Genomic DNA, 22,970 nt, shown 5'->3' with positions numbered 1-22,970 from the left:
CTCATTTTTTAATAAGGTCAATCTTTTCTCTCCTATGCTTTTCTTATCTTAGTATAAAAATTACCCTTAAGACCCTTCTAAGAGGACATCCAAAAAGACAGCATCAGCTAGTTTTAGAAAGCCTAGAAACCATTTAGGACACTTCTTAGTAGCCTTAGAAAGGTGATAGGTTCATCTAAACCCAATCCCTAGGTTAGTTGTAGGTCAAAACCCTTGAAAAACCCTAAACACAATCCAAATTCCCAAACTTGATAAGTTGCCCCTGCTATTGATGTTAAATGATTTCTTATTCATATTAGAATCATTTTGATGCGGGCAAAAGATATAGGGAGCCTATACCCTTCGCCCACAAAGGACACGACGGACTTCTAATGACGAAAATGAGAAAAGAGACGAACAATAGGGAAGAACAAACTCTTACATTTCAATTTTAAAACTAAATAAAAAAACTATGACGACGACTTGCAAACAAAATAAAAAGACACCCTAAAGTTGCTGCACTTAGAGAAGAAAGATACAGGTGGAGTGGCACTTGCGGAGAGACGAAAGAGGTTAGAAGCCCGAGAAGAAAGGGTGGAAAGAGCTCGCAGGATTTCCGGAGGGGATGAGAAAGAAGGGTGGAAAGAGCCCGCAGGATTTCCAAAGCAAACCCGCAGGTTAAAGCTTCCAAAAATAACTTATCATTTAACTATTTCAAATAATACATAACCCCTCATATTTATAGGTATGAAAGGGGAATACAAAAGGACACAAACATTAATTTAACATTAAAAAGCATAGAAATCTCCCCCCCAAGCTCTCGGTTTACACCCAAACCAGGAACCAAGGAGACAGCCACGGGAGACGAAGGGAACCGCACGGACCGAGAGCCACAGCCGCCCCCCCCCCCCCCCTTGTCTACATCACATTTGGACCTATTATCATCCCTAGTCAATCTATTTTGATCTAAAATAACAAAATTACCATAACGACCTTAAGCTTAACCTAATGACCTAAATCTAACTAAGAGACTTTCCATTGGCTCTAATTCATCCAAACCCATTCTTGGATCAAGATCAACCTTGGTTGACCAAAATTCCCCTAAATACCCTTATACCAAACCCTTATGTCAACTTGGATCAAACCTAATATTTTGACCTTGAGTCAAGTTGATCCAAGACTTCTCAAGGAGCAGTTTGGCTCACCCCAAATCTATGGTCAACCCCTGTTGACCATAGTTTGACTCAAAACCCCAAAAATTCCCAAATAGCCCCTAAATTCACTTATTAAGTATTTTAGGTAATCATAATCAATTGCTCTTGGAATCGTTATAAAATAGTCTAAATCCGCTATCACATAACTCTAGCTCTCACCTAAACCATGGTCAACTCATGTTGATCATGTTTAGGTCAAAATGATCAAACTACTCCTAAGGAACAAACCCTTGGTTCCCTTAGGATTAACCCACCTAAACCTCATTCAAATCCCTCCAACATATGGCCATAGGACCCTAGGACCCCAACCTAGCCCAGGCCACTTGGAGTTTTGGACTATAACCCAAGTATACCCAATGTGTTGACCAAATTGACCCAAAGTACCTAAAGCCCATTTCAGCCAAATTCAAGCCAAATCAACCCATGCAGACCAATTAGAACCTTCTAAAATCCTTGCTAGCTCACCTAGCCGGTTGGCCTGGCCTGAGGAGTGAGTTTGAAACACGTACGAACCATGCATGTGCACTCAATGCTTGAAATGACTAATCCGATTGTATTTGAGTTGTGGAACTCAACACATATGACAACACCTCATTGGTCCATCCCCAACTACCCTTGCCATCTTAAACCATCGACGATGGCCAAATTTTCATCTGCATTCAAAACCAAACCTCTACAAATAAAGGCTCCTTGGCCGAAATTCGTGCATGTAACTTAATCTCTCATAATCCTCAGAATGATGCAAGCAACCCCAGTCCTTCCCCTAGCCTTTGTGTATGTGAATCAAGCAAGCTCCAATGAAGTTGTGCACAATTCAAGGTCGTATTCTAATCCAAACAATCTCAGCACTTAGAGTCTTCATCAAAGTTGTTGAACTCAAAGCAAACCTCAACTGCAACTAAAACTCTCCAGATCTAAGTACACACAATTTTCGAACACAAACCTAGTAGAGCCAAGACATTATGAGAGAACTTGCAACCCAACGTGATTGGACTATTGGAGTGCAAGTTCAAGTTCTCATGATCCTCCTGAATCAAATTTATAAAGATCCATTCATAGATCTCTTTGGATCAAAGAAATGAAGTTAAACGGCCTTTATTTGGAAGTAGGAGGCATGAGATGAAATCACATTAGTCCATTCAATCCGAATAGAATAGATGGCGATGATATGATTGTAACAAAACATTTTCAAGCCCTACGATTTTAAACTCCAATGATCCAAGCCGTAAAGGATTTATTTAATACAAAAAATTGCATAAAACTTCAAAAATGTATATCTAATTCATTTTTAATACAAAAATTATGAATGTTCCCTTTATGGATTCAATAATTCATGTAGAAATTTTAAAAATAAATTGGAAAAGTTTCTATAAACCATGTACATTATATTAAATACACATTACATGATTAATGAGATAATTTTTCCCTTTAATCACCCTCAATAGCCCTCAAATTCATTTGAAAGATTCATTGGGATGTCTTACACTTTCCTAAATTATCTCAAATTAGTATGAGATCTCATTCACCCTCAATTTCTTTTTTCAAATTTTTAGGCCATTAAGTATCCTAGAAGTTTGGAAATTCACTAAGATGAATCCATAGAATCAAATGCTTTGAAATTTAAAATGTGAGCTCCACTGATCATTAGGATTTGAGAGAATTTTTCTTGAGACCATGAAATCTTATTTAGAACCTTTAGAAAATTATTGAATACCTAGGTCTAGAGAACTTAGAAAAACAATAGGAAATAGAATTTAATTCCAAATAACTTGAGACCTCCATGGAATGATCATGAGGTCATTATTGACCTCTGAATTTAACTCTATAGCAAACCCTAAATCTAGGTTTGTGTAGTTTCATCCATGGACCTAGAGATACAGGCCATATGGCCAAGTGGGATAAAAACTAAATAAAAAAAAATCCATGGACCAAGAGACTAAAAATAAAAATTAAAATTAAAAAAAATCCATGGACCTAACGACTTCCATAATGTCAAATAATTATATATATATATATATATATATACAAATAATTATATAAATATCTTTAAAATGTGAAATAAATTTAATGGAACTTAAATATGTTTAGAAGATTAGAAAAAATAATTTTAAGCCATTTTAAACTCTGAAATCTGATATTTATATTTCCGAAGAGTGAAATCAACATAAACTTCAATAAATCATAAAGATGAAAATCAATTTCAAAGAGGTTAAAATTTTTAGAGATAAGGTTTGAGGTTAGCAATGATTTGAAGTCCAAATTTCATAATGATTGGGGCTCATTTAACAGTCAAATTATAAACCCTAAGTTGAACCTTTAAGGAAACCCTAATTCTACTTGTAAACCGACAAAAAAATAAAATTTTTACTAGTAAACTTTAAAAATTTATAATTAAATATATATATATAATCTCAATTGCATTGAACTCATACAAAATCAAAGAAAACTAATATTCATGAGGTTTCTAATTGTAAAATTATATCTTTATAATAGTCAAACCTAAGTTAAAACAGAGCCAATAAATCATTAAAAATCATAAAAAATTTTAAATGATTTGAAAAATTCAAGAAATCTTCTTGGAGCCATCTCTGGCCCATATCAAAATTTCTTGAAAATTTGAATTCATTTAGCCATCCAAAACTTAAACCTTAATTGCAATCATAATGAAAATCCTAAATTAGCCCTTAAATTTGAAAATTTATAAAATAAAATAATTAAAAAATAAAACAAAATACTATAAACTAACAGTGAACTTACAAATCAAAGAAAAATAATTCTCATGAAAATCAATTCAATAAAAAACAAACCCTAAGCTCCTTTAAAAATATTAAAATCATTTAAAATAAAAAAAATATCAAAACAATCTCAAACCTTCAAGAAATCATCTTTGGGTTACTCCTGACTCATGAAAATAGTTTCCTAGAGGATTAAGCTTGTTTAATAACTTAAAACTAAAACCATAATTCCCTAGTTCATTAGGTTTTCCTGATAACCTAGAATTTGAAAAAATTCTTTAAAATTTAAATTAAATTACAAAAAATAAAATATATTTTTCTATGTTTTGAATTATCACTGGAATCAAAATCCTAGGAATTAAATGTAGAATAATATTTTTATAATTTTCCTAAATAAGTATACACTAATAATTGAAATAAATCATAACTACTAAAAAAATCTCAAATTTTTATAGAACTCTTTTGAAGCTATCTTTAACATTTGTGAGGAGTTTCATTCAATTAGGAGTTGTTTTGAATAATAAATAAAAATGGGGTCATTAAACCAACTAAAAATTCCAGAAATTTCAAAATAAATCTAAAAAGGTTAAAATTTTATGAGAAGTTCCTAAGGTTATCCCAAACCTCTGAGACTTTTCTCATAATTTTTAGCATTCATTTAAATATTATTTCAAAATTCTTTCAACAAAATAATTTTAAAAGAATTCAAAATTTAAAATAATTCAAAATATTTATGAAATGTTATTTGGGTCATCCTTGTTGAACCTTGTTAGCAGAGAATTATTTCATAATTTTCAGGATTCATTTAAATATTATTTTAAAGTTCATTCAATAAATAATTAATTTTTTTATGAAATGTTCTTTGGGTCATCCTTCTTAGCAGGAAGTTACTTCATGAATTTTAGAAGTCATTCAAACCTAAAACAATACAAATTAATAAATTCAAAGTTAAATGGAATGATAATAAATAAAAAAATTACATAGAAACTAAAAATTCATTAAAAATACAAGAAAAGAACAGAAAATATTAAATAAATTTCTAGAAATGCATAAAGTCATAATGATGTAGAACGGAAACGAAAGCTTTGCTAAGGAGAGGATCTCTTCTCTGTATGATGAGGAAGCAATCTCTATCCCTCCAAAAATCTGAAAAGGGATCAGATTTTCTCACCAAATCCTTAGAGAAAATTCAAATTTTCTCTAATGAGAAGGTAGAATTATTGAGGGGAAAACGTATGCAGAGAATTCCAGAGAAAGCTTAGTGAGAAGGGAGGGAGTTTGGGAGAGGGAGAATTTTCTGGCAGCCATTTGCTGGAATGTGGGCAGCAACAAGTTTTAGGGCTCGCCAGCTGCAGTCACTCTTCAAAAAGCAGTATCAGAATGAATTGTTCTTAGGGAGAAACCCTTCTTTTTCTCTTCTAGTTCTCTCTTTATTTGACAAGGGCGGAGAAGACCACTCAGAACAAGAAAAAAAGCATTTTCAAAAGGTTTTACTATCGCCTGCTATCGCGAGAACAGACTGCAAGAGCTTCACGGAAAGAGGAGGGAACTTCAGATTTTTGGAAAAAAGGAGTGTTCAAGGATTTTTTTCAGGTTTTCTTTCTTATTCAAAACCTGAGAAAATCTTCAGCAGGTAATATTAAGAGGAGGGAATTAATTTCCTAATTCCACTGCCAGAATTTAAGGAAAGCTTCAATGCTTTGCTCTAAAAAAAAAAATTCGTCTGTTATAGTCTTGGGAATAAAGAAAACAAATTAAAGGAAAAAGTGATTAGGAAAGATTTCCTAATCTAAGCCATAGAGAAGGGAGCCGGCGGCATTAGTGGGCCAAGGAGCAGGTGGAGTTTAATTCCTTCATTGCCTTAATTGGTTCAGGACTTAAATTAGGCATTAAAGTTTGAGAGGAATTTGGCCATGAGTGGGAGTTACGGGAAGGAAGAGAAAATTATGGAATTAATTCCTAATTCCCCTCTACAGGATTTGGAAAATGAATAAAGGCTTGGAAATTTCGGTCAAACAAAATTCTCAAATTTGAGGGAAATTTATTTCCCAAATCAAATTCCTAGATTAGGAAATTAATTTCAGAAATATGAGAGGGAATTTGGTGATTTAAAAGCTCATAGATTTGAATTTAGGAGTTATGAAAGGGAGCCAATAAATCGGATTTTGAATTTAAATTTCAATTGAATGGAATTAAACACTTTCCAAAATAGGTGGACTAAATTAGGAAAGAAATTTGAATTTCAAATTTTAAACAATTTGAATTTCAAATTAAGCTCTAATATCATGCACCCCAAATTAGGCAAGGATTTCAATTGGGATGAGGTGGTGGATGGTGGCCGGCGGATAGAGATTGGGCCGGCGGCATCCAAAGGGGTGTTTGCCGTGAAGTTGAGGGAGGACAAAAAGATGACAAAACAAAACATGATATAAGATAAAACGAAAGATGCAAAGAGGAGGGTGGTGGATGAAGACGAAAATACAAAGAGAAAACCACAAACCCGGCCGTCTCCAAGGTTAATGGGTGATTCGTTTGCCCTTCTCCAAGAGACTTCACGTCACGAGCCCGGACCCATCCTGCAGCTGGTGAAACTCTCGATTTCTCTCATAGAAATCTCACTCTCGTCCTCTCTCAAGAAAAACACAAGTGTGGAAAACACAAAATTTTCATATCAAATTAACCATCATCCTCTTACAATAGCTTAAGGCCCTATATATAGGCCATAACATGAGAAAATTAAAAAAAAATTACAAAAATACCCCTTGGACCATAACACTCAAATAAACTAACCTAGGGGTAAAACAGGAAATAACATAAAATAATAGCTAAAATTCATAAAATAAATTTTAAATAACAATTTAAATTAGAGCCGTCGATTTACGACGCCTTCTATGATAGATGCGCCAGATCTTCGTGCCGATGTCCACATCACATAAGAATCAATAAATTGAATAATTGGGTAAATAAACGTCTCATCTTTGCCTTCATGTTAAGTAAAAATTTTAATTGACCTAGAAATTAAAAAATTCATTAAAATTTCAAAAATAAAAAATTTAAAAAAAATGTCACATAAGTTTTTGTGAACTCATGATATTTATAATGAATAATAAACTGAATTAAATGAAGTGATATCAACTAAATATTTTTTTTTTCTTTATAAACCCTTAAAAGCAAATAAAAGATGTAAAAATTAAAATTGAAATTGAAATCTCCCCCAGATAAAAATTAAATAAATTTAAAAATGAGAATGAAACAAACAAATCAATAATAGAGTGACACCTTCACGACCTAGTACATACTAGATATTAGATAGGGCACTAACCTTAGACTTTCAATATTAACTTTCAATATTAGAATAATTACTTTCATTTGTATTTTACTTTCCTATATTTTAACTATTACATTTTTACATTCCGCTTTACTTTTTACTGTATTGCAAACATTAAAATAATATGTGCAAACTTAAACCTAAAATTAAATAATAAATGATATTAGGTTAAACTTTAACTAAAGCAGAAAACTGAACACCTAAATTAGGGCACAAACCAATTGACATCAAAATATTGAACGACATTTCAAACCCTTTAATTTATACAAATTAAACTTTCTAATTCATAAGGAAAACCTAACTGGTGTACTTCAAGCATTTACTGAGGCATTTTACATGCATGATTATAGAATATTCTGGCTTTCATTCTAGGATCAAAATACTTGCTATGAAAAATAAATAATCAAATAAAATCAACTAGGAATGACATCTAGGAATAAAAAAAAAATAGAAGAGTCCTTAAGGCAAGACAAAAAATGTAAATAATAAGTTATTGCATTAGCTAGGAGCATGATGCATACCCTCATGGGTCACCAAACTTTTCATAACTAGTTTGCAAGTCACAATTCCTTAAATAAACAATAGCATATTATATCCTACATTTCATAGTGATTTTAATAGTAGTTGTTTGCAATTAGGCAAGTTTAGCTGGCAGGCCTCTCCATGAAGAATTGTAAGACTGCATTTTTTTTAGATTAAGTCTAAGTTGTTATTCTATAGTTCTCATCTTAGCTTTAGTATCTAAGACTGATCTTCTACATCATAAGGCCTCACCTCCTGGAAATTTTCTTAATCTTGTGATTAAGAAATATAAACCCCAAATTTCTAATAAAATGATTAATTCAAACAAATAATTTCAAATTTCAAAAGTATAAAACCCAATATAGGATAGTTTGAAATAGTTTTAAGTTTCTCAGAATCTAAGTGTTCTCTTTTTTATCCTTTGGCCTATAGAAAAAACAATTTTAACTTGAACAAATTCCATTAAAATTTCAAAAATATCATCCTTATCTTACACTTTTAAATCTTAAAAATATTTGTCATTATTTTAATTGAGAGTGTTCTAAGAAGATTCAACTCACTTAAAATATAATTAAGTATAAAAGCTTGTCTTTATGGGAATATGTACCTCAGATTAAAATAAACTACATCTTACTTAACTAAGGTACGGAAAAATCTCTAGAAACTCCTTTTTTTAAATATTATTATAGAATATGATTTTTGTCTTTCGATATGATATGTTATTTTCTACGCCATATTTGATTATAAAAATATTATTTTTTTAATAATGGGATCATTTCCGTCTTTACAGTAGTCCATCGACATTTGTACATCTCTAGACACTTCTGAGGATTGGAAATGAACTATTATCTTCTTAATGTAAGCAACTTAAAATGAAAAGAGATGCAAATTAGCCATCTATGATGAGAGTTCCATGAATGCTATCTATAAAGCAGCTTTACTTAGAGTTGGTTTGACATTGGACACATATGGCTCTTTTCCATGTTGCTTGGATGAATTAGATATCTTTAAAATGTTACTCAACAGTGTCTAGTTCATATCCAAATGGGTAGTTACAAAGACAAGATCTAGTGTGATTTCCTTCCATGGCTGTACACATATCCTCTAGCTCATCTATGGCTTTATGACATGAACATAATGGAAAACATTTATGTCGAGAAGTTCAATTGTTCCACTATTTTTACTTGTTCTCTATTAAGATAATTGAGTCTTCATCTAAGTAAACAAAAAACCAAGAACTAATACAAAATCTAATCAACTGCTCAGTCAACTGCTAGGAGTCAACCAGTTTCTCTAATTTTGACCAAATCTTTTAAGGTCGTAGTAGTAACTACTTTTTATTCCACCAAATCATCGAGATTTTGGTACATGCCTCCACAACTTTGATCATATCGCAGCCCACTTTAGTTTGTTATTTTATGGTTGAAAGGCCTTCCAGAGAACCATCATCAAGTTCCTTGTATTTTTTTTTTTTTTTTGGTCACACATCAGGCTTCCCCCTTATTTCAAATAACCAATATAACATGCTATAGTTGGAGACTGATAGGAAATACTTGATTTCAAGTATTTCCTAATCACTCTGGCAACAAATCACAAATCCAACCGCTGTCCACAGCAGGAAAACAGCCCAAATCTGAAGAAAAACAGAGAAAAACTGCAGGAAACGTGGAGAAAGGACTTGTATTTTACTAATAGATGCAAGGAAAATAGCAAATATACAAGGATCCTCTATTCGAGAGGAGGATCGCACTCTCCCAATCTCTAGAATTCGATCTAGAGCCTAGCCACCAAAGAAGAACAAGAAAGAACTACAAGCAAATTCAACATAACCCTAATCTATCCTTTCTCTCCCTATTTAATGCATACAATTCAAAAATAACATAAAAGGACTTAATTGCCCTTGCTTCCACTCCTTTTGGCTCCAAGATTCAATTTGAAAAACAAGTGGACCCCACCTATTTCTTCCCTGCTGTGTCCGCCGGCTCCCTGGCTCCTTCCGCCTGTTTCCTTCTCCCGTAAACCATTATAGCCGGTCCTCTCTGGACCGGCTAGACCGGTCCTCTCTGGACCGGTCTAACAGAGACCTATTAAAATTTCTGGATATTAAGCTTGATGAATTTCAGAAAATTGTGTAATTGAAAAAGACTACTATAAAGCACAAATTTTTAAATAACGAGATGGGATGATATGTTTACATGATATTAGTTCATAGTAATTTTTCAAATTTTGAATTGCACAGAGAGTGCAATCAAATCCAAATTCGCAATAAAAATAAATATAAAGCAACTATTTACTGGATTGAATAGACATTTCAAATGTGTTAGTAATATAAACAATCCAAAACTTAGTAATAAACATTTCAAATGGATTGAAAACCTTCATGGTTACATGATGGGGACATCAGATCAGCGTGGAAGGTTTATCAGAGACGTGGCCGCCGATCTACGGCCACGATCGAGTCCTTGTATTTCTGAGTCATGATTGTATTTATTTTATTTATGCATTTTCTTATTTTCTTAGGTGTCGTTATTATTTTCCTTTGTACCCCTTTCATGGGAGTGGTCGCATGTAAGCCCAAAGGGCAAGTTGGTCTTTTATTTTCTTGAGTCTTTGTACCCGGCTATTTATAGCCTCATTTCCTTTGTTTTGGGTTAATGGATGATTATTAAGATTTTTTCCTACACTTGTGTTTGAGAGTTTTTTTTTAGAGTTCTTGGAGAGCTTTGGAGAGATCCCTTGGAGAGGGAGATTGGTGTATCACCCACCAACCTTGGAGACGGCCGGGTTCGTGGTTTTATCTTCTTTACCTTACTTCTCCATCATAGTTTCCTTCCACCCACCAAAACACCACCTACACCTCCACCCATGCCGCCGACTCCATCCACTTAGCCGCCGCCCCCTCCCACTCCTTCCTTCCCTCAAAATATTGCTTAATTTAGGTGGACATATTTTGGGCTGATTTCAAATTCAACATCATGTATTTTGAAATTTGAAATCTTTCCTAATTTATGAAAGCTATTTTTTGAAAGTTCATAATTAAAACTTATTTGAATTTAAAATTCAAATAGGATTTTAAAACCCCTTTCCTAATATTTAAATCCAAATCAATCAACATTAATTGCTCCCCACAAATCCCTCCCTCATCCTTGGATGCTGCCGACCATCATATGAGCAAACTCGGGATTTATTTCCTAATTACCTGTTAAGTACTTTTAGAAATAATTCAACTTATTTCTGTTGCTCTTGGCCGAAATATCCAAAATCAAACCTGCTTTATTTCTTTCCTATTCCACGTTTGGGTTTTGGAAAGAAATTCCCTGAGCCGATTTTTTTTTTCTTCAAGTCCACCTCTTTAATATTTCCTATATTCTCATTATGATTTAGGAAACAAATTTCTAAATTTCTCCTCTCACCCGTAACAGCCAACCTTCCTATTGGGATCTCCTTAGAAATTCCTTCATAGTGCTTGATCTCCTCGAGAGAAGAGTTGGAAGCCAATACCTGCTGCTGGCTGAATTTTCCACGGACCCTCTTGGCTCTTCTCTACTAAATTTTCATAATCTACTGACAAGAATCTGAAACCAATTTCATATTCCAGCATTTGGCCCTTTCCCTCCCACAAAGCAAGATAAGCTTCTTTCTTCACAAGACATCTGAGTACATCATCAAGGAGAACGAGATTGAACATACTATTGAAGAGGACGTGGATGGCATCTTGTGCGTTCTAACGGAAGCCATCAACGAGCATGTAGAAAGCCTTGAGTGGAAGATTTCCACATCCCTTTGGCAAAGGTTTCTTTTCTCACTTGTGTCTTATTTCTTGGAGGTCTAAATTCTCGTTGGCTTGATTGTAATCGCAAAGACTCATCCAAGTGCTCTTGCTAAGCCTAGCAAATTCATAGGAATTGAGCGTGCTTTCTATGCATCCTAAATCTCGTTGTTAGATTAGGGATTAACTTGAAAACTACTATTCTGTATTGCTTTTATTTTCTCAATTATTTTGATAGCTCAAACTCGAAGCATGTGATTTAAGCCTACGCAATTGATCCACTCATTTGTTTTAATCGTCGTTTGAAAATTGCTTGTAATTTTGTTTCGAAATTGTTCTAATCCACTAGTTGTGCAATGCCCACATGAATCCATGAGCATGTCATCTAAATAGTCCTGCATCATTACACCTATGTTCTAAATCATACAGCTAATGATGCGGACATCCGATCATGAAGATTTTCAAAGGAGGAGACGACGATCGAGCCTAGATCATTCCACCTTATCAAAATTTATTATTCGTAATTTTTCATTTTTACCCTTATTTAAGAGGGTCGTCCTATGTAAGCCCTAGGGGCATATATGTCTTGTTTAGTTTTTTAGGCCTATATATAGAGGCACTTGCTTGTGTAATGTAATGATGAATTATTAAGAAAAGAAATTTTATTTGCACTTGTGTTCTTCGGAGAGAACTTGGTTGAGATTCCTATGGGAGGGAATCGGAGTTTCCACCAGCCGCATAATGGGTCCGGGCTCGTGGCGTGAAGTCCATTGGAGAAGGGCAACGCACTACCTGTCAGCTGCAGGATGTGTCCGGACTCACGGTTGTATCTTTCTTTCCCTAAATCCTTTTCTCCTCTCCTCTCTCCACCCCAAGCCGCCGGCCTAAGGCGTCACCAAATTCCTTACTGTCGGGCCACATAATCCTCCCACACCCACCAACCTCAACATACCGCCACATCTCCAAATCAGCCCCTTAAAGTCCAACTAACCGCCGGCCCATCTCCACCACCCCTAGCCAAGCCGCCGGTTACCATCCCCCTCCCTTGCCTCCAATTCTCCAATCTCCACTTGAATAATTTCCTTTCTTGCTTAACTTCTTTGGGAAAGTCATTTAATTTTAAATCAATTAATTCAAATTTGAAATTTGAATCCTTTCCTAAAATAGAATCCTATTTTAGGAAAGTTTCTAAAATCAAATTTAAAATTAATTTGATTTGGATTGGACATTAAATCTCATCCTAATTAGTAAATCCTAATTAGGAAAGTGAATTCGGCCCCCCTCCAAAATCCCATGAATTTTAAATTTCAAACTCCTCTTAATCGCTTTCCTAAAATAGTTTCTTATTGATTAGGAAAGTTTCCTATTTAAATTCAAATCATTATTTGAATTTAAATACTTCTTAAATGATGAATTAGTTTAGGAAATTTCTTTCCTTTGAATAAAATCTGAAATCAAATTTTAAATCTGATTTCCAATCAATAATTAAAGACATGGGTCCACCTACATTGAACCTAGACTCCCTCTCTCTCCCCTCTTTGGCCGGCCCCCTCCCCCTTCCCCATTTAATTAATTAGCTCATTAATATCACCCCAATCAAGCCCTTAATTCCTCTAATCAAATCCAATTTGAGCATGAAGGGAGTTACCAAAATTATGAAATCTATTTTTGGAAACTTCCTAATTTGATTCCTATTTAAATTTTAAATTAAGAGAGGATTAATTACTTCTTTCCAAACTTAATTTATTATTTTAAGTAGGCATTAAATTCCTCTTTAATTCCCCCCCCACCGTTCTACATCCCCCCCCCCCCCCACCGTTCTACATCAGCTAACATTCACAATAAACCAATAGATATATTATCTCAAGTTCATACTTGTCAATAGCAAATAATACACCATAACGCAAAGAGCTCACAATGCCATAATGCAATGTGCACGCTATTTGTAGCACATAAGCAAGTATTATGAGAGCATTTATTGCATCAAATGTATGTCGATATTTATTGCATCAGTCAATTTCCATTTGCTCTGTAATTCCGAATTTAAAAGCAACTATTGTTTTACATGCTTTATTCAACTCATTATTATTATTATACTAGGGTGACTCTAAACATGTGTTCATAGATAGCCTTTATTCTCTTCATACTAGGGTGACTCTAATAACGTTAATACTTAATCAGTCTTCAATAACTAAAGGGATGTTCTAAGCATGCCGACAACATCAAAGTCACATGATATCTCGGTGATTGCATTAACCGCCTTTCAATGATAGTTTGAAAGCAATTCTCAAGCTACATCTTGATGCAATTGCTAGCGAGAAAGAAATGGCTTCATATATCCAAACCAAAATTCAATGGAATCAGGAGGGACCTCCTGCCAGGCTAAAGATCAACAACAAAAGGATGATCTTTAAAACCCGATCAGATTGAAACAATTGAGTCAAACCAAAGATCAATGGCCATTCGAGGTTTTACATGCATTTTTTTTAACATACTTTCATTATATTTTCTTTTATTTTCCAACTTTTTCTGATGGTTATGAAAACCAAGGAGTGCAACCAATTATCCTCTAATGGGAGGCTAGATATTAGATTCACTAATGACCACAATGATAACCATTAGTTAGCGATTCAAGAGACATCATTAAAATGTTTATCATGCATAGCGAACAAACAGTCACTCCCTATGTCCGAACCAAAGATCAACCAAGGAAATGCCTGATGTCAAACCAAAGACCAACAGTAGAGGGGTGGGCTTCAAAATCAGATATCAACGATGCAAGGTCATCAATTTAGTCGGACAAAAGATTGATAACTCTTCAGCCACCTTCATGCTTTTTGCATATAAGGGAATTATGAAGAGAGATGATTAAAATTATAGACGTATTTGTGCATGAGGAAATTGTTGAGCCTGAATCACATGGTGAAAAGTTATGTAAGAACCTTGATGATCGATATGAAAGACATGTTTATAATTCATGATATAGTCCTATAATGATTAATTGGTTAAAGGTTATATGAAGGATCACAATAAATGATAAAGACTTGCACTGATAATATGGGTGTACTAAACAACGTGAGAAGATTACAAAGAAATATTATTTTTTAAAACATAAAAATAACATGAAGTATAATTGTATAAATGCTTGCACTGCATAAAGTAAACATCTCAAATAGCACTCAAAAGAATAAACGGAAAAGTATCCCTAAAACCAATCCAAGTAGTTAAGATAGAATTAATGATGATAGCAATTTAATGGATCTTTAACCTTTCAGTCTATTTAGCCTCAATTCTGTTTAAATTTTAGAAATGATAGCTTAGCATTCAGCATCAAATGGCACCAGAATTTCATTCCATTTGAAAAACCATGACATGATCTTCCAAAATGTCTTCGATCGATACTAATATATGACTGTAATTGGAGTAAAAAAGAATAAATATACGTATGTAGCACTTTTTTTAAAGCAAAAAAAGAGTGAATAATAATCAATACCTTGTGGTGAGTTTCAAAAAATCGTATCACTTCCTCCATATGGTTACGATAAAATCCCTGCAAATTATACAGATCATCAAATCACCTATTACTCAGTAACTTAGGTTTTGTTTGGGATAATTTTTTTACTGCTTCCTAAAGCAACTTTTTAGCACAAAAGATTTTTGAAAGAAATAAAAAAATAATGATCAAAAGCTATCCCAAACAAAGCCTTAATATATGAGTTCAACACCAAGCAACTTTCATTACCTCAACATAGCCAAAAAACCCTGAACTCATATCACCCGCAGGGAAACCCATAGCAATTATATTTTCTGTGATATAAGTCAAATCCAAATCAAATCCACCTTCCTGAGAAAATTTACAAAAAATGGATGTATTAGAGATGCATGATCCACTAGCATTTATTTCTTTTTCAATCATATTTAATGCATTGTATTTTAATGTTCATCACCATCACTTTGGACTCCAAAGATACGTTTCCTCTGGTAATTGATAGACAATCACATTACAATAAGAGCAACAGAATTTCTAACATAAATGGATCGGTACAACAATACTAAATTATATCCAACATAATTACCTTGCATCCTGCGCTAAGGAAAGAAACAAGACAGCTTTTCCGTTATAACCTTCAATAAATTACTCTAAATGAAATTCCATAGGATGTTGAAGCAATACAAAGTTAGAAATTAGGAATGGCAGTAAACAGAAGTCTTTTAAGAAATAACTGTCAAGAACTTAAATGCTTATCAATAAAACCACCAAACGGTCTATTGAAGTAAGCAAGAACTGCCTTTATTATAGTCTTAAAATAAAATATTAGGTATGAGAACGTAAAGTAAATGCAAAGGTAGCCAGTATATTGTCAAAAATGTTATCATGTTACTAATATAAATTCTCTTAGTTTGTGAATTAGAAATGGGATGAAACCAAGGCAGTTCAATAGGGCCAAGTCAAAACGTTTTAAGTTGTTAGCAAATCCAAAGAAGGCATACACGTATATGAATCTTGTTTGGAGGATAGTGCATCATTTAATGAGCATGCATTTCTTTAAGGAGCACTTTATGACCCCGTGTACAATCAATCGAGAACTAAAGAAATTCACATTAACAGCAAACAGAAAAAAAGTTTATGAAATCCACAAAAAATTGTGAAGCTCTCTGAAACAGCAAAAAAAATGAAGCATAGGCATTTTGACTGGCATGGCTTCCATATGCCCTTTTAAGTATCAATGATCGCCTTAATTTCTCTTTCGCACTTCATAGACACACCTCAGGTATGAATTCAATAATTTCTTATATTTAAACCTAAATATGAACAGTTGCAGAAATTTTACACTCTCACATGCATTTTATTGAATAGTTTTAATGCATGTGTGCACTGCAAATAAATAATTGTCCTATCCTTACTATGTTGTCCCCGTTTACAAGATCTATGATCTATCATGTCACTATGTTTGTTTCCTGTGTTCTTGACTATGCTTTTAGCAATATATATATATATATATATATATAATTGAAGACAAGGACAAGGTAGTAAGATTAAGAAGGTAGATCAAAAAGGACAGAATAATTTTATAGAACCGGCTAACACCCACTTAAGAGAAATAGTTGATCAGAATGATTTTGAACCGAATAAATTATTGGTAGCCTGTTATGGAGCAAGTTTAAACGATAGCTTAAGATAAGAAATGGGTTAGTACATATTGCATGTCAGTTATAGTGATAAGATTAAATACTGGCTACAACCCTTGAAGAAGCCTAATCCAATGGCGCTCCCACATTAGGGGCTGCTGCAGGCCAAGGCATACATTGTACACTGATGATCCATAATCAGAGCAGATATTTAGGTGATAAGACTGTTAATGGAAGAGGTACTTCACAAGGAAAATAAAAGTTGAAAGTAACGTGGTATATAACATGTATTATAACGATGTCCAAGTGGAAGAAACATCAGACTAAGAATCCAATTGGTAGTAATACACTAATACCTGATATCTCCTTTTGTTTTGAGAGACAATGTGACGAGCCTTCACTTGTACAGCCTTGACCGCATTTTTTGACGAGTCAACAAATCCTTTAGTCAAAGAGCCAAAAACACCTTGTTGAGTAGGCGTTGGGGAACCCTCAGCATTATCATCTTTCTGAGTTGATTTGGGAGATAAACGTAGTCCCAATCCACTCGTAAAACGAGCAAATGTTGACTTTCCTGCATTTCCTGTTTGAGGGTCTTCTTGGACCGCAGCCTGTGGTATCTTCAAGTTTTTGGCCCAGGAGGTGATTCCAGAGGAGGACAAAAGCGACGGTGATTCTCGTCTGTCAGAATGCTGACTGTCATTTGAAACTGGACGTGAAGGAGATGAATTGGATTGTGATGACGCCATAGTAAACAGAACAGTAACAACTCAAGAATATTTGTAAAAATCTGCCAATGTGCCGAGCAATGTGAATGTACTTCTATAATGCCCCAGGTTCTGCAAGATGGATAATGCTAGTGTTTAGAGAATAACCCCACATCTAAATATAATATGTAATTTACTGAGCAAAATTGAGAATATGAGATGGGCATTCAGAGATTATCCAAACATGAGCAAAAAAACTTCCAAGCAATGAAAGATAAATTCCCATGATTCAGCTTCATTCCACATTGGTAAAAACTCAAAAAGCTGCCTAAATTGTTATTTTGCAGTACAAATAATATATTAAGCTTTCAACATTACAGATTCAAGTCCCCATGTGGCTCATCCAGTTTCAAGGGAAAAACATCTTTAAAACAATGCCGAAACTATTGGATCCAATTTTAATTTAACAGATGGAACAGACTATAATGAATACTTTGCACCTGGTACACAATCACATGCAATTATCATTTCTGGAGAATTTGAAAGTAATTTAGCTCAAAATTGAAATCAGATATGGAGTAGAAGATGTTTTATTCAGGAAATAGAAACTCGCAGAAGCATTCAAACCACTGGAGGTCCAAAGGTAGAAGAAACCAGGCACCACTGATGTAACCAAGTTAGGATGAAAGAAAACATGGTTTTCAGGAGAAGGAGAAACTAAGGCACTATATGAGTTGGAAGTTCAAAGGCAGAAGTCCCTAAGGTACATCTATGTAACCGGAAGGAAAGACGAGAAACATTTCCTAATGCCTTCCCTCCCTCTAAGGGATGTCATCAATGTCTCGGGAATGCTCAGATATATTGAAAAAACAGTGACCATAAAGAATTTAGAGAAGAGGAAAGGAATGACTCAAAAGGACTCATATTAAAAGTAGGACCATTAAAAATAGTAGAAAAGGAAAAGTGAAGTAAATACTAATCAAAGCATTTAGCATTTTGGATTGCACTCAAGCTGCTCAGATATATTGAAAAAACAGTGACCATAAAGAATTTAGAGAAGAGGAAAGGAATGACTCAAGTACTCATATAAAAAGTAGGACCATTAAAAATAGTAGAAAAGGAAAAGTGAAGTAAATACTAATCAAAGCATTTAGCATTTTGGAGTGCACTCAAGCTTTCTTTTTGAGCGCCAAACAGCTGCATATAAGTAACAAACCATGCAGATAGCATAGGGCAAAGATAATTATTGAATTGAAGGGTTTTGATTGAATAGTTTTCTCAAACTGGGAATTTTAGTGAAGGAGTGGAGTTTGAGCATGTCTTTTATACAACCTGTTTAAATAAATGGCATATAAAGCACTTAGTTTCCTTCAATTACACAACTAACCATATTTATTTCATTAAGGAAGCTGCCCATTAACAAATGAACTCATAAAGCACATGCATCATCTATATATTTGCTAAGTTACTTTATATACACAAAATGATAGAATGTAGATTTTTTTAAGAGGCATAAAGAGGAAAAAGACATAATTATAACAAAATTGTAATGAATGGTGATGCATTTAGATTTTTCTGCTTAATTTTTGTTATGAACAATATTTGTTATATTTTCTATTTTTTTTGTTTTTATGCTATCCTATGATGGTGGTAAATCCAATGATCATGGTAGGAAGACTTGCTCTAATTTGTTTACATCAAATGGGGAAAATTTATGGTGCTGATTTTTGTCTTCCCTGCCAGCAATAAAGCAAATCCCATTGGATGAAAGAGATGGCTAATGGAAATCTCAGCCAGTAGGTTCTAAAACTGCATTGTAAACCATTTTACAACGACAATGGAATACCAGAAGAACTTTTCTGCAGGTGTAACTATAGTCAAGTTATTTTAGAATGCTATAACTAAAATTAGTCAAATATTTTTATGTACATGATAGAAATCATTCAGACTGTATTCAAGGCATTATACTAGATAGAATGAAATTTTCTTTAGTATGCAAGAATATCAAGAAAGCAAGTTCAACCAAAAACATTTGAAAATGAGAACTTGTTGACTACTGTAAATTTTTTATGCTTTTCACAAAGCATATAATAAAATAGCACGGACTTACCATGACTCATAATAAACCAACTTAACAAATATACAAGAATAACGTTGTAAAAAGTACAATCAGAAAGTACTAGGCAAGGATAAAGCCTAGTTGTTTCCTCCTATTATTCCATAGTGATCAATTATACAAACCTCATCATAAGCTCAAATGCACCACCATACAATATTTACCTATACAGCAAAAACAACTGTTGAACATTCAAAAAGCCAGTGAAAAAGATATAAGGAGATGAGACTCCACTACCACCCCAAAAGCAACTAAAATTTTGGACAATAAAAATCATGACCCCAGAAATAAATAGCACAAGAATAAATATAAGAAAAAAAAATGACAGCATCAGTAAGAAAAGGAGAATGGTGTCAATTCAATCACCTCATAATCACTCACCACTGCTTCCTTTAAGAAAGAAGGGGGAGACAATGTCAAACTATCACGACAACAACATCATTCAAACAGAAAAGAAGTTCATACAATAGGGCATATAAATCATGAGGTTTTTCACCTATCTCTCCCAGGGGTGAGATTAAGCTTATAGCTGGTTAACTGCTCTCCCCAATTAAAGGGTCAGTAAATTAACAAGTAATTAATAGTGACTCGGCCATTACTTAATTTGTATTACATTATTTTATCAATAGCAACAATCTCAATTTAAGCATATAATTAGAGTTCTGACCATCAAACTTTCAGCTTTAACAAAAACTTAATTAAAGAAATTGCAGATTAACTATTAATGAATCATAGATGTTAATAAACTAATTAAGGCTACTTAAATATTCAATTAATATACTAATGTATTATTTTGTGGTTGAAATATCCCAAATTAATGGTCTTATCACTATTTATCAAAAATGATTAGAAGCTTATCATCAAGAACTCAACTTAATTAGTTCAATTAGTGGATTAACTTTCACTATCATCATTATTATTAGCAATATCCCAACTATTTGGGGTCACGTACTAATCATGAGATAAATATACCCTTAGTCCAAAAGCCCATTCCACTCCAAACAAATTGACAGAATATATATCTAACAATATAATCCATTCCTACCAAAAAGACAAACTCCCATTAAATTCTAAGTTTTTAATCTTCTAGGTTAACTTTCAAGATAAACGGATTCCACTTGACAATTTAGGAGCAGCTATGTCTCAAAAGGCAGCATAGCAAAAAATTAAGGTATGACTATCACTAATGTCAAAGGTTGAGATAAGGCAGAATGAGAAAATGCTGCTTGTTGGTAGAGTAAATTAGGCCCCATGATGGAGCCCAAATGAAGGAGATGCATGAACATGTTCCTCATAGAACAAAAGAGACTAAGATGCTATGATAATAGGTCCTTAATGATACTAGTAGAAACAACTTCATGAGCATCTGCCCCACTCAATTCGAAGGGAAAAAATAATCTTATGATTCAAAGCAACTAGAACACAAATTGCAAGATAAGGGGTATCACACATGCAAGCTTAATTTGTTTTCTTCAAATTCTAAGTTTTGGATATTGTCAGCTAAAGAACCAATTGGTAACAAGTCATCACATACACTTAACTAAGAAAGATGGAAGCCATATGTTCCTTGTTTGATTATTCTATATCAGATTTCAGAAGTATAGCTATCTAGTTAGAAACTAGTATATGGAATATAAAATGGGTCCATCAAAGCAAAGGTTGTAGTTTTTAAATGGCATTACCAGGAAAAGAGAGAGCATCTGTGAACTACACATTAGCGTTTGAACAAATAATCAATGGAGATAGAAGAAATACATAAGATCAAACGTAGCTAAAATGCTAGCAATGAGAGGGATGTAACTGAATGTACTCTTAACAATAACTCAATTGAAGATTGGGATCGGAGCAACTTCTGGGGAGGGAAATGTGTGGCTTGAAATGGATGTTTAAAGTAAAACAGGAGAATTCCGTCTCTTCAATGAGTTAATGATAAATATCATATCAAGAAATAGCATTTTTTCATAACAGTTTTCGAGATGATCAGCTCAGCTACGTTTTCTAGTTGATTCGCTCCCACCCACCACAAATGCTCCTTCAACTCGCATATAATTCAATACACCTAAGCTTCGAGATACAAAGCAATCTGAAAATACTTACTTTTAGAAGATTCTCAGATCTTTAAACTATATGAAAGAAAAGCAAACCTTGCATCCCGACAACGGAGTTTCAAATCTTCAATGCGCACGCCTCCGCAAAGTCGACAAGATTCTTGCACTAGCCTCAAAGCAATAAAAACCCTGAAGTAGTCGGCCCCAACCGATAAATTTGAGAATCAACAAAAAATTACACACATTGCGTACTCGAGTCAATAATGTTCGAAAGAAAGGCTTAAAAGCCCAAAGAAACCAATAAAGCCTTGCTAATTGAAGCGTGAAAACGAAATAAGAAGACGAATTTGGGAACAAACCATCGGAAGAAGGCGAAACCCTAGTTTGAAGATGGATTCGGAAACGGATCTCATGCGATCGAAAATACCCAATTAATTGACATATAATAAAAAATCATAACTTACGAGCATAATTAGAAAATGATAAGAAAATCTCAGCAGCACGGATGAGACTGGATATCTTTAGGGGCTGTTTGGTAGCAGGATTTAGACCGGATTTGAGGCGGATTTGAGCGAAATCCAGCGAAACGGCCTAAAATGCAAGACCAAATCTCACGGTAAATGAAAGCCGCGGTAGACGGAAATTCCCTCTTTTCGTGGTAAATCCCGGATTTACGAAATCCTTTGGTTCGTCGGATTTACGGGATCTGGCCGAAGAAGCGCGCGAAAGGGAGAAAGTTGCCTTCACAGCAAGCGAGCTCCCGTTGTTGCTTCCTAATTCCGCTCAAACAACGTCGTAACTTCCGATCCAACAGGAAGGGACGTCTAAGGAGCGAAGTCGAACAGCGACGAAGAAGAACTCGTGCAAAACTACACTCAGGAACGAAGCCAGATGAAACAAAGTAGGGAAAGGCTAAACCTAGGCTCCTACTAGTTATTATTAGAAACAAGTGAAACTAATTAAATAATTAATAAAATTATTAGTTAAATACTTAGCTATTTTGAAATAATTAATAAAATTTATTAATTATTTAAATATTATTTAATTGGGGTTTTTACATACATAACACTTAAAACTTACCTATTTACTTATATAACACCTAAACTTTGGTATTTACTATTTAGCCACCCAAAACACTATTAGGTAATCGAAATTACCACTCCCGTTACCCCTCCGTTACGTTTTTCTCCCAACATTGTCTTTTGCGCGGGAATCATTCCAATCGAGCGCCAGCTTTTCCGATCCTCTCCACACCGCAGCTCGTTCTCTCCACGCCTATCATACTGAAAATGAGGGTTCAGAAAATAAGCTGCTGAATGTATCCCTTGTCTTAGTTGATTATCCCACTTCTTTTGATGATACTAGTGAAAGGCTTGTACATTCTTTTATTATTTCTAAACATAATCTTTATTGCTTTTCTAG

General features: G+C 34.0%; 1 protein-coding gene across 1 annotated transcript in view; it reads right to left on the bottom strand.

The window, feature by feature from the left end:
- The window catches only part of LOC110095694 (phosphatidylinositol 3,4,5-trisphosphate 3-phosphatase and protein-tyrosine-phosphatase PTEN2A), a gene marked incomplete in the record, with an annotated part of 49,948 nt that extends 27,483 nt beyond the window's left edge, over nucleotides 1–22,465 (bottom strand). The window contains 5 exon segments of the mRNA XM_028692245.1: nucleotides 15,041–15,097; nucleotides 15,290–15,391; nucleotides 17,034–17,516; nucleotides 21,645–21,737; nucleotides 22,013–22,465. Of these exon segments, the coding sequence (XP_028548078.1) occupies nucleotides 15,041–15,097; nucleotides 15,290–15,391; nucleotides 17,034–17,426 (552 nt within the window).
- Between the last annotated feature and the right edge of the window lie 505 nt (nucleotides 22,466–22,970).

The sequence above is a fragment of the Dendrobium catenatum genome, unplaced genomic scaffold (genome assembly GCF_001605985.2).
Source record: "Dendrobium catenatum unplaced genomic scaffold, ASM160598v2 original_scaffold_153559, whole genome shotgun sequence".
NCBI lineage: Eukaryota > Viridiplantae > Streptophyta > Magnoliopsida > Asparagales > Orchidaceae > Dendrobium > Dendrobium catenatum.
Note: the sequence above shows the minus strand (reverse complement) of the source record. Positions and strands in the feature narration are given on the sequence as shown.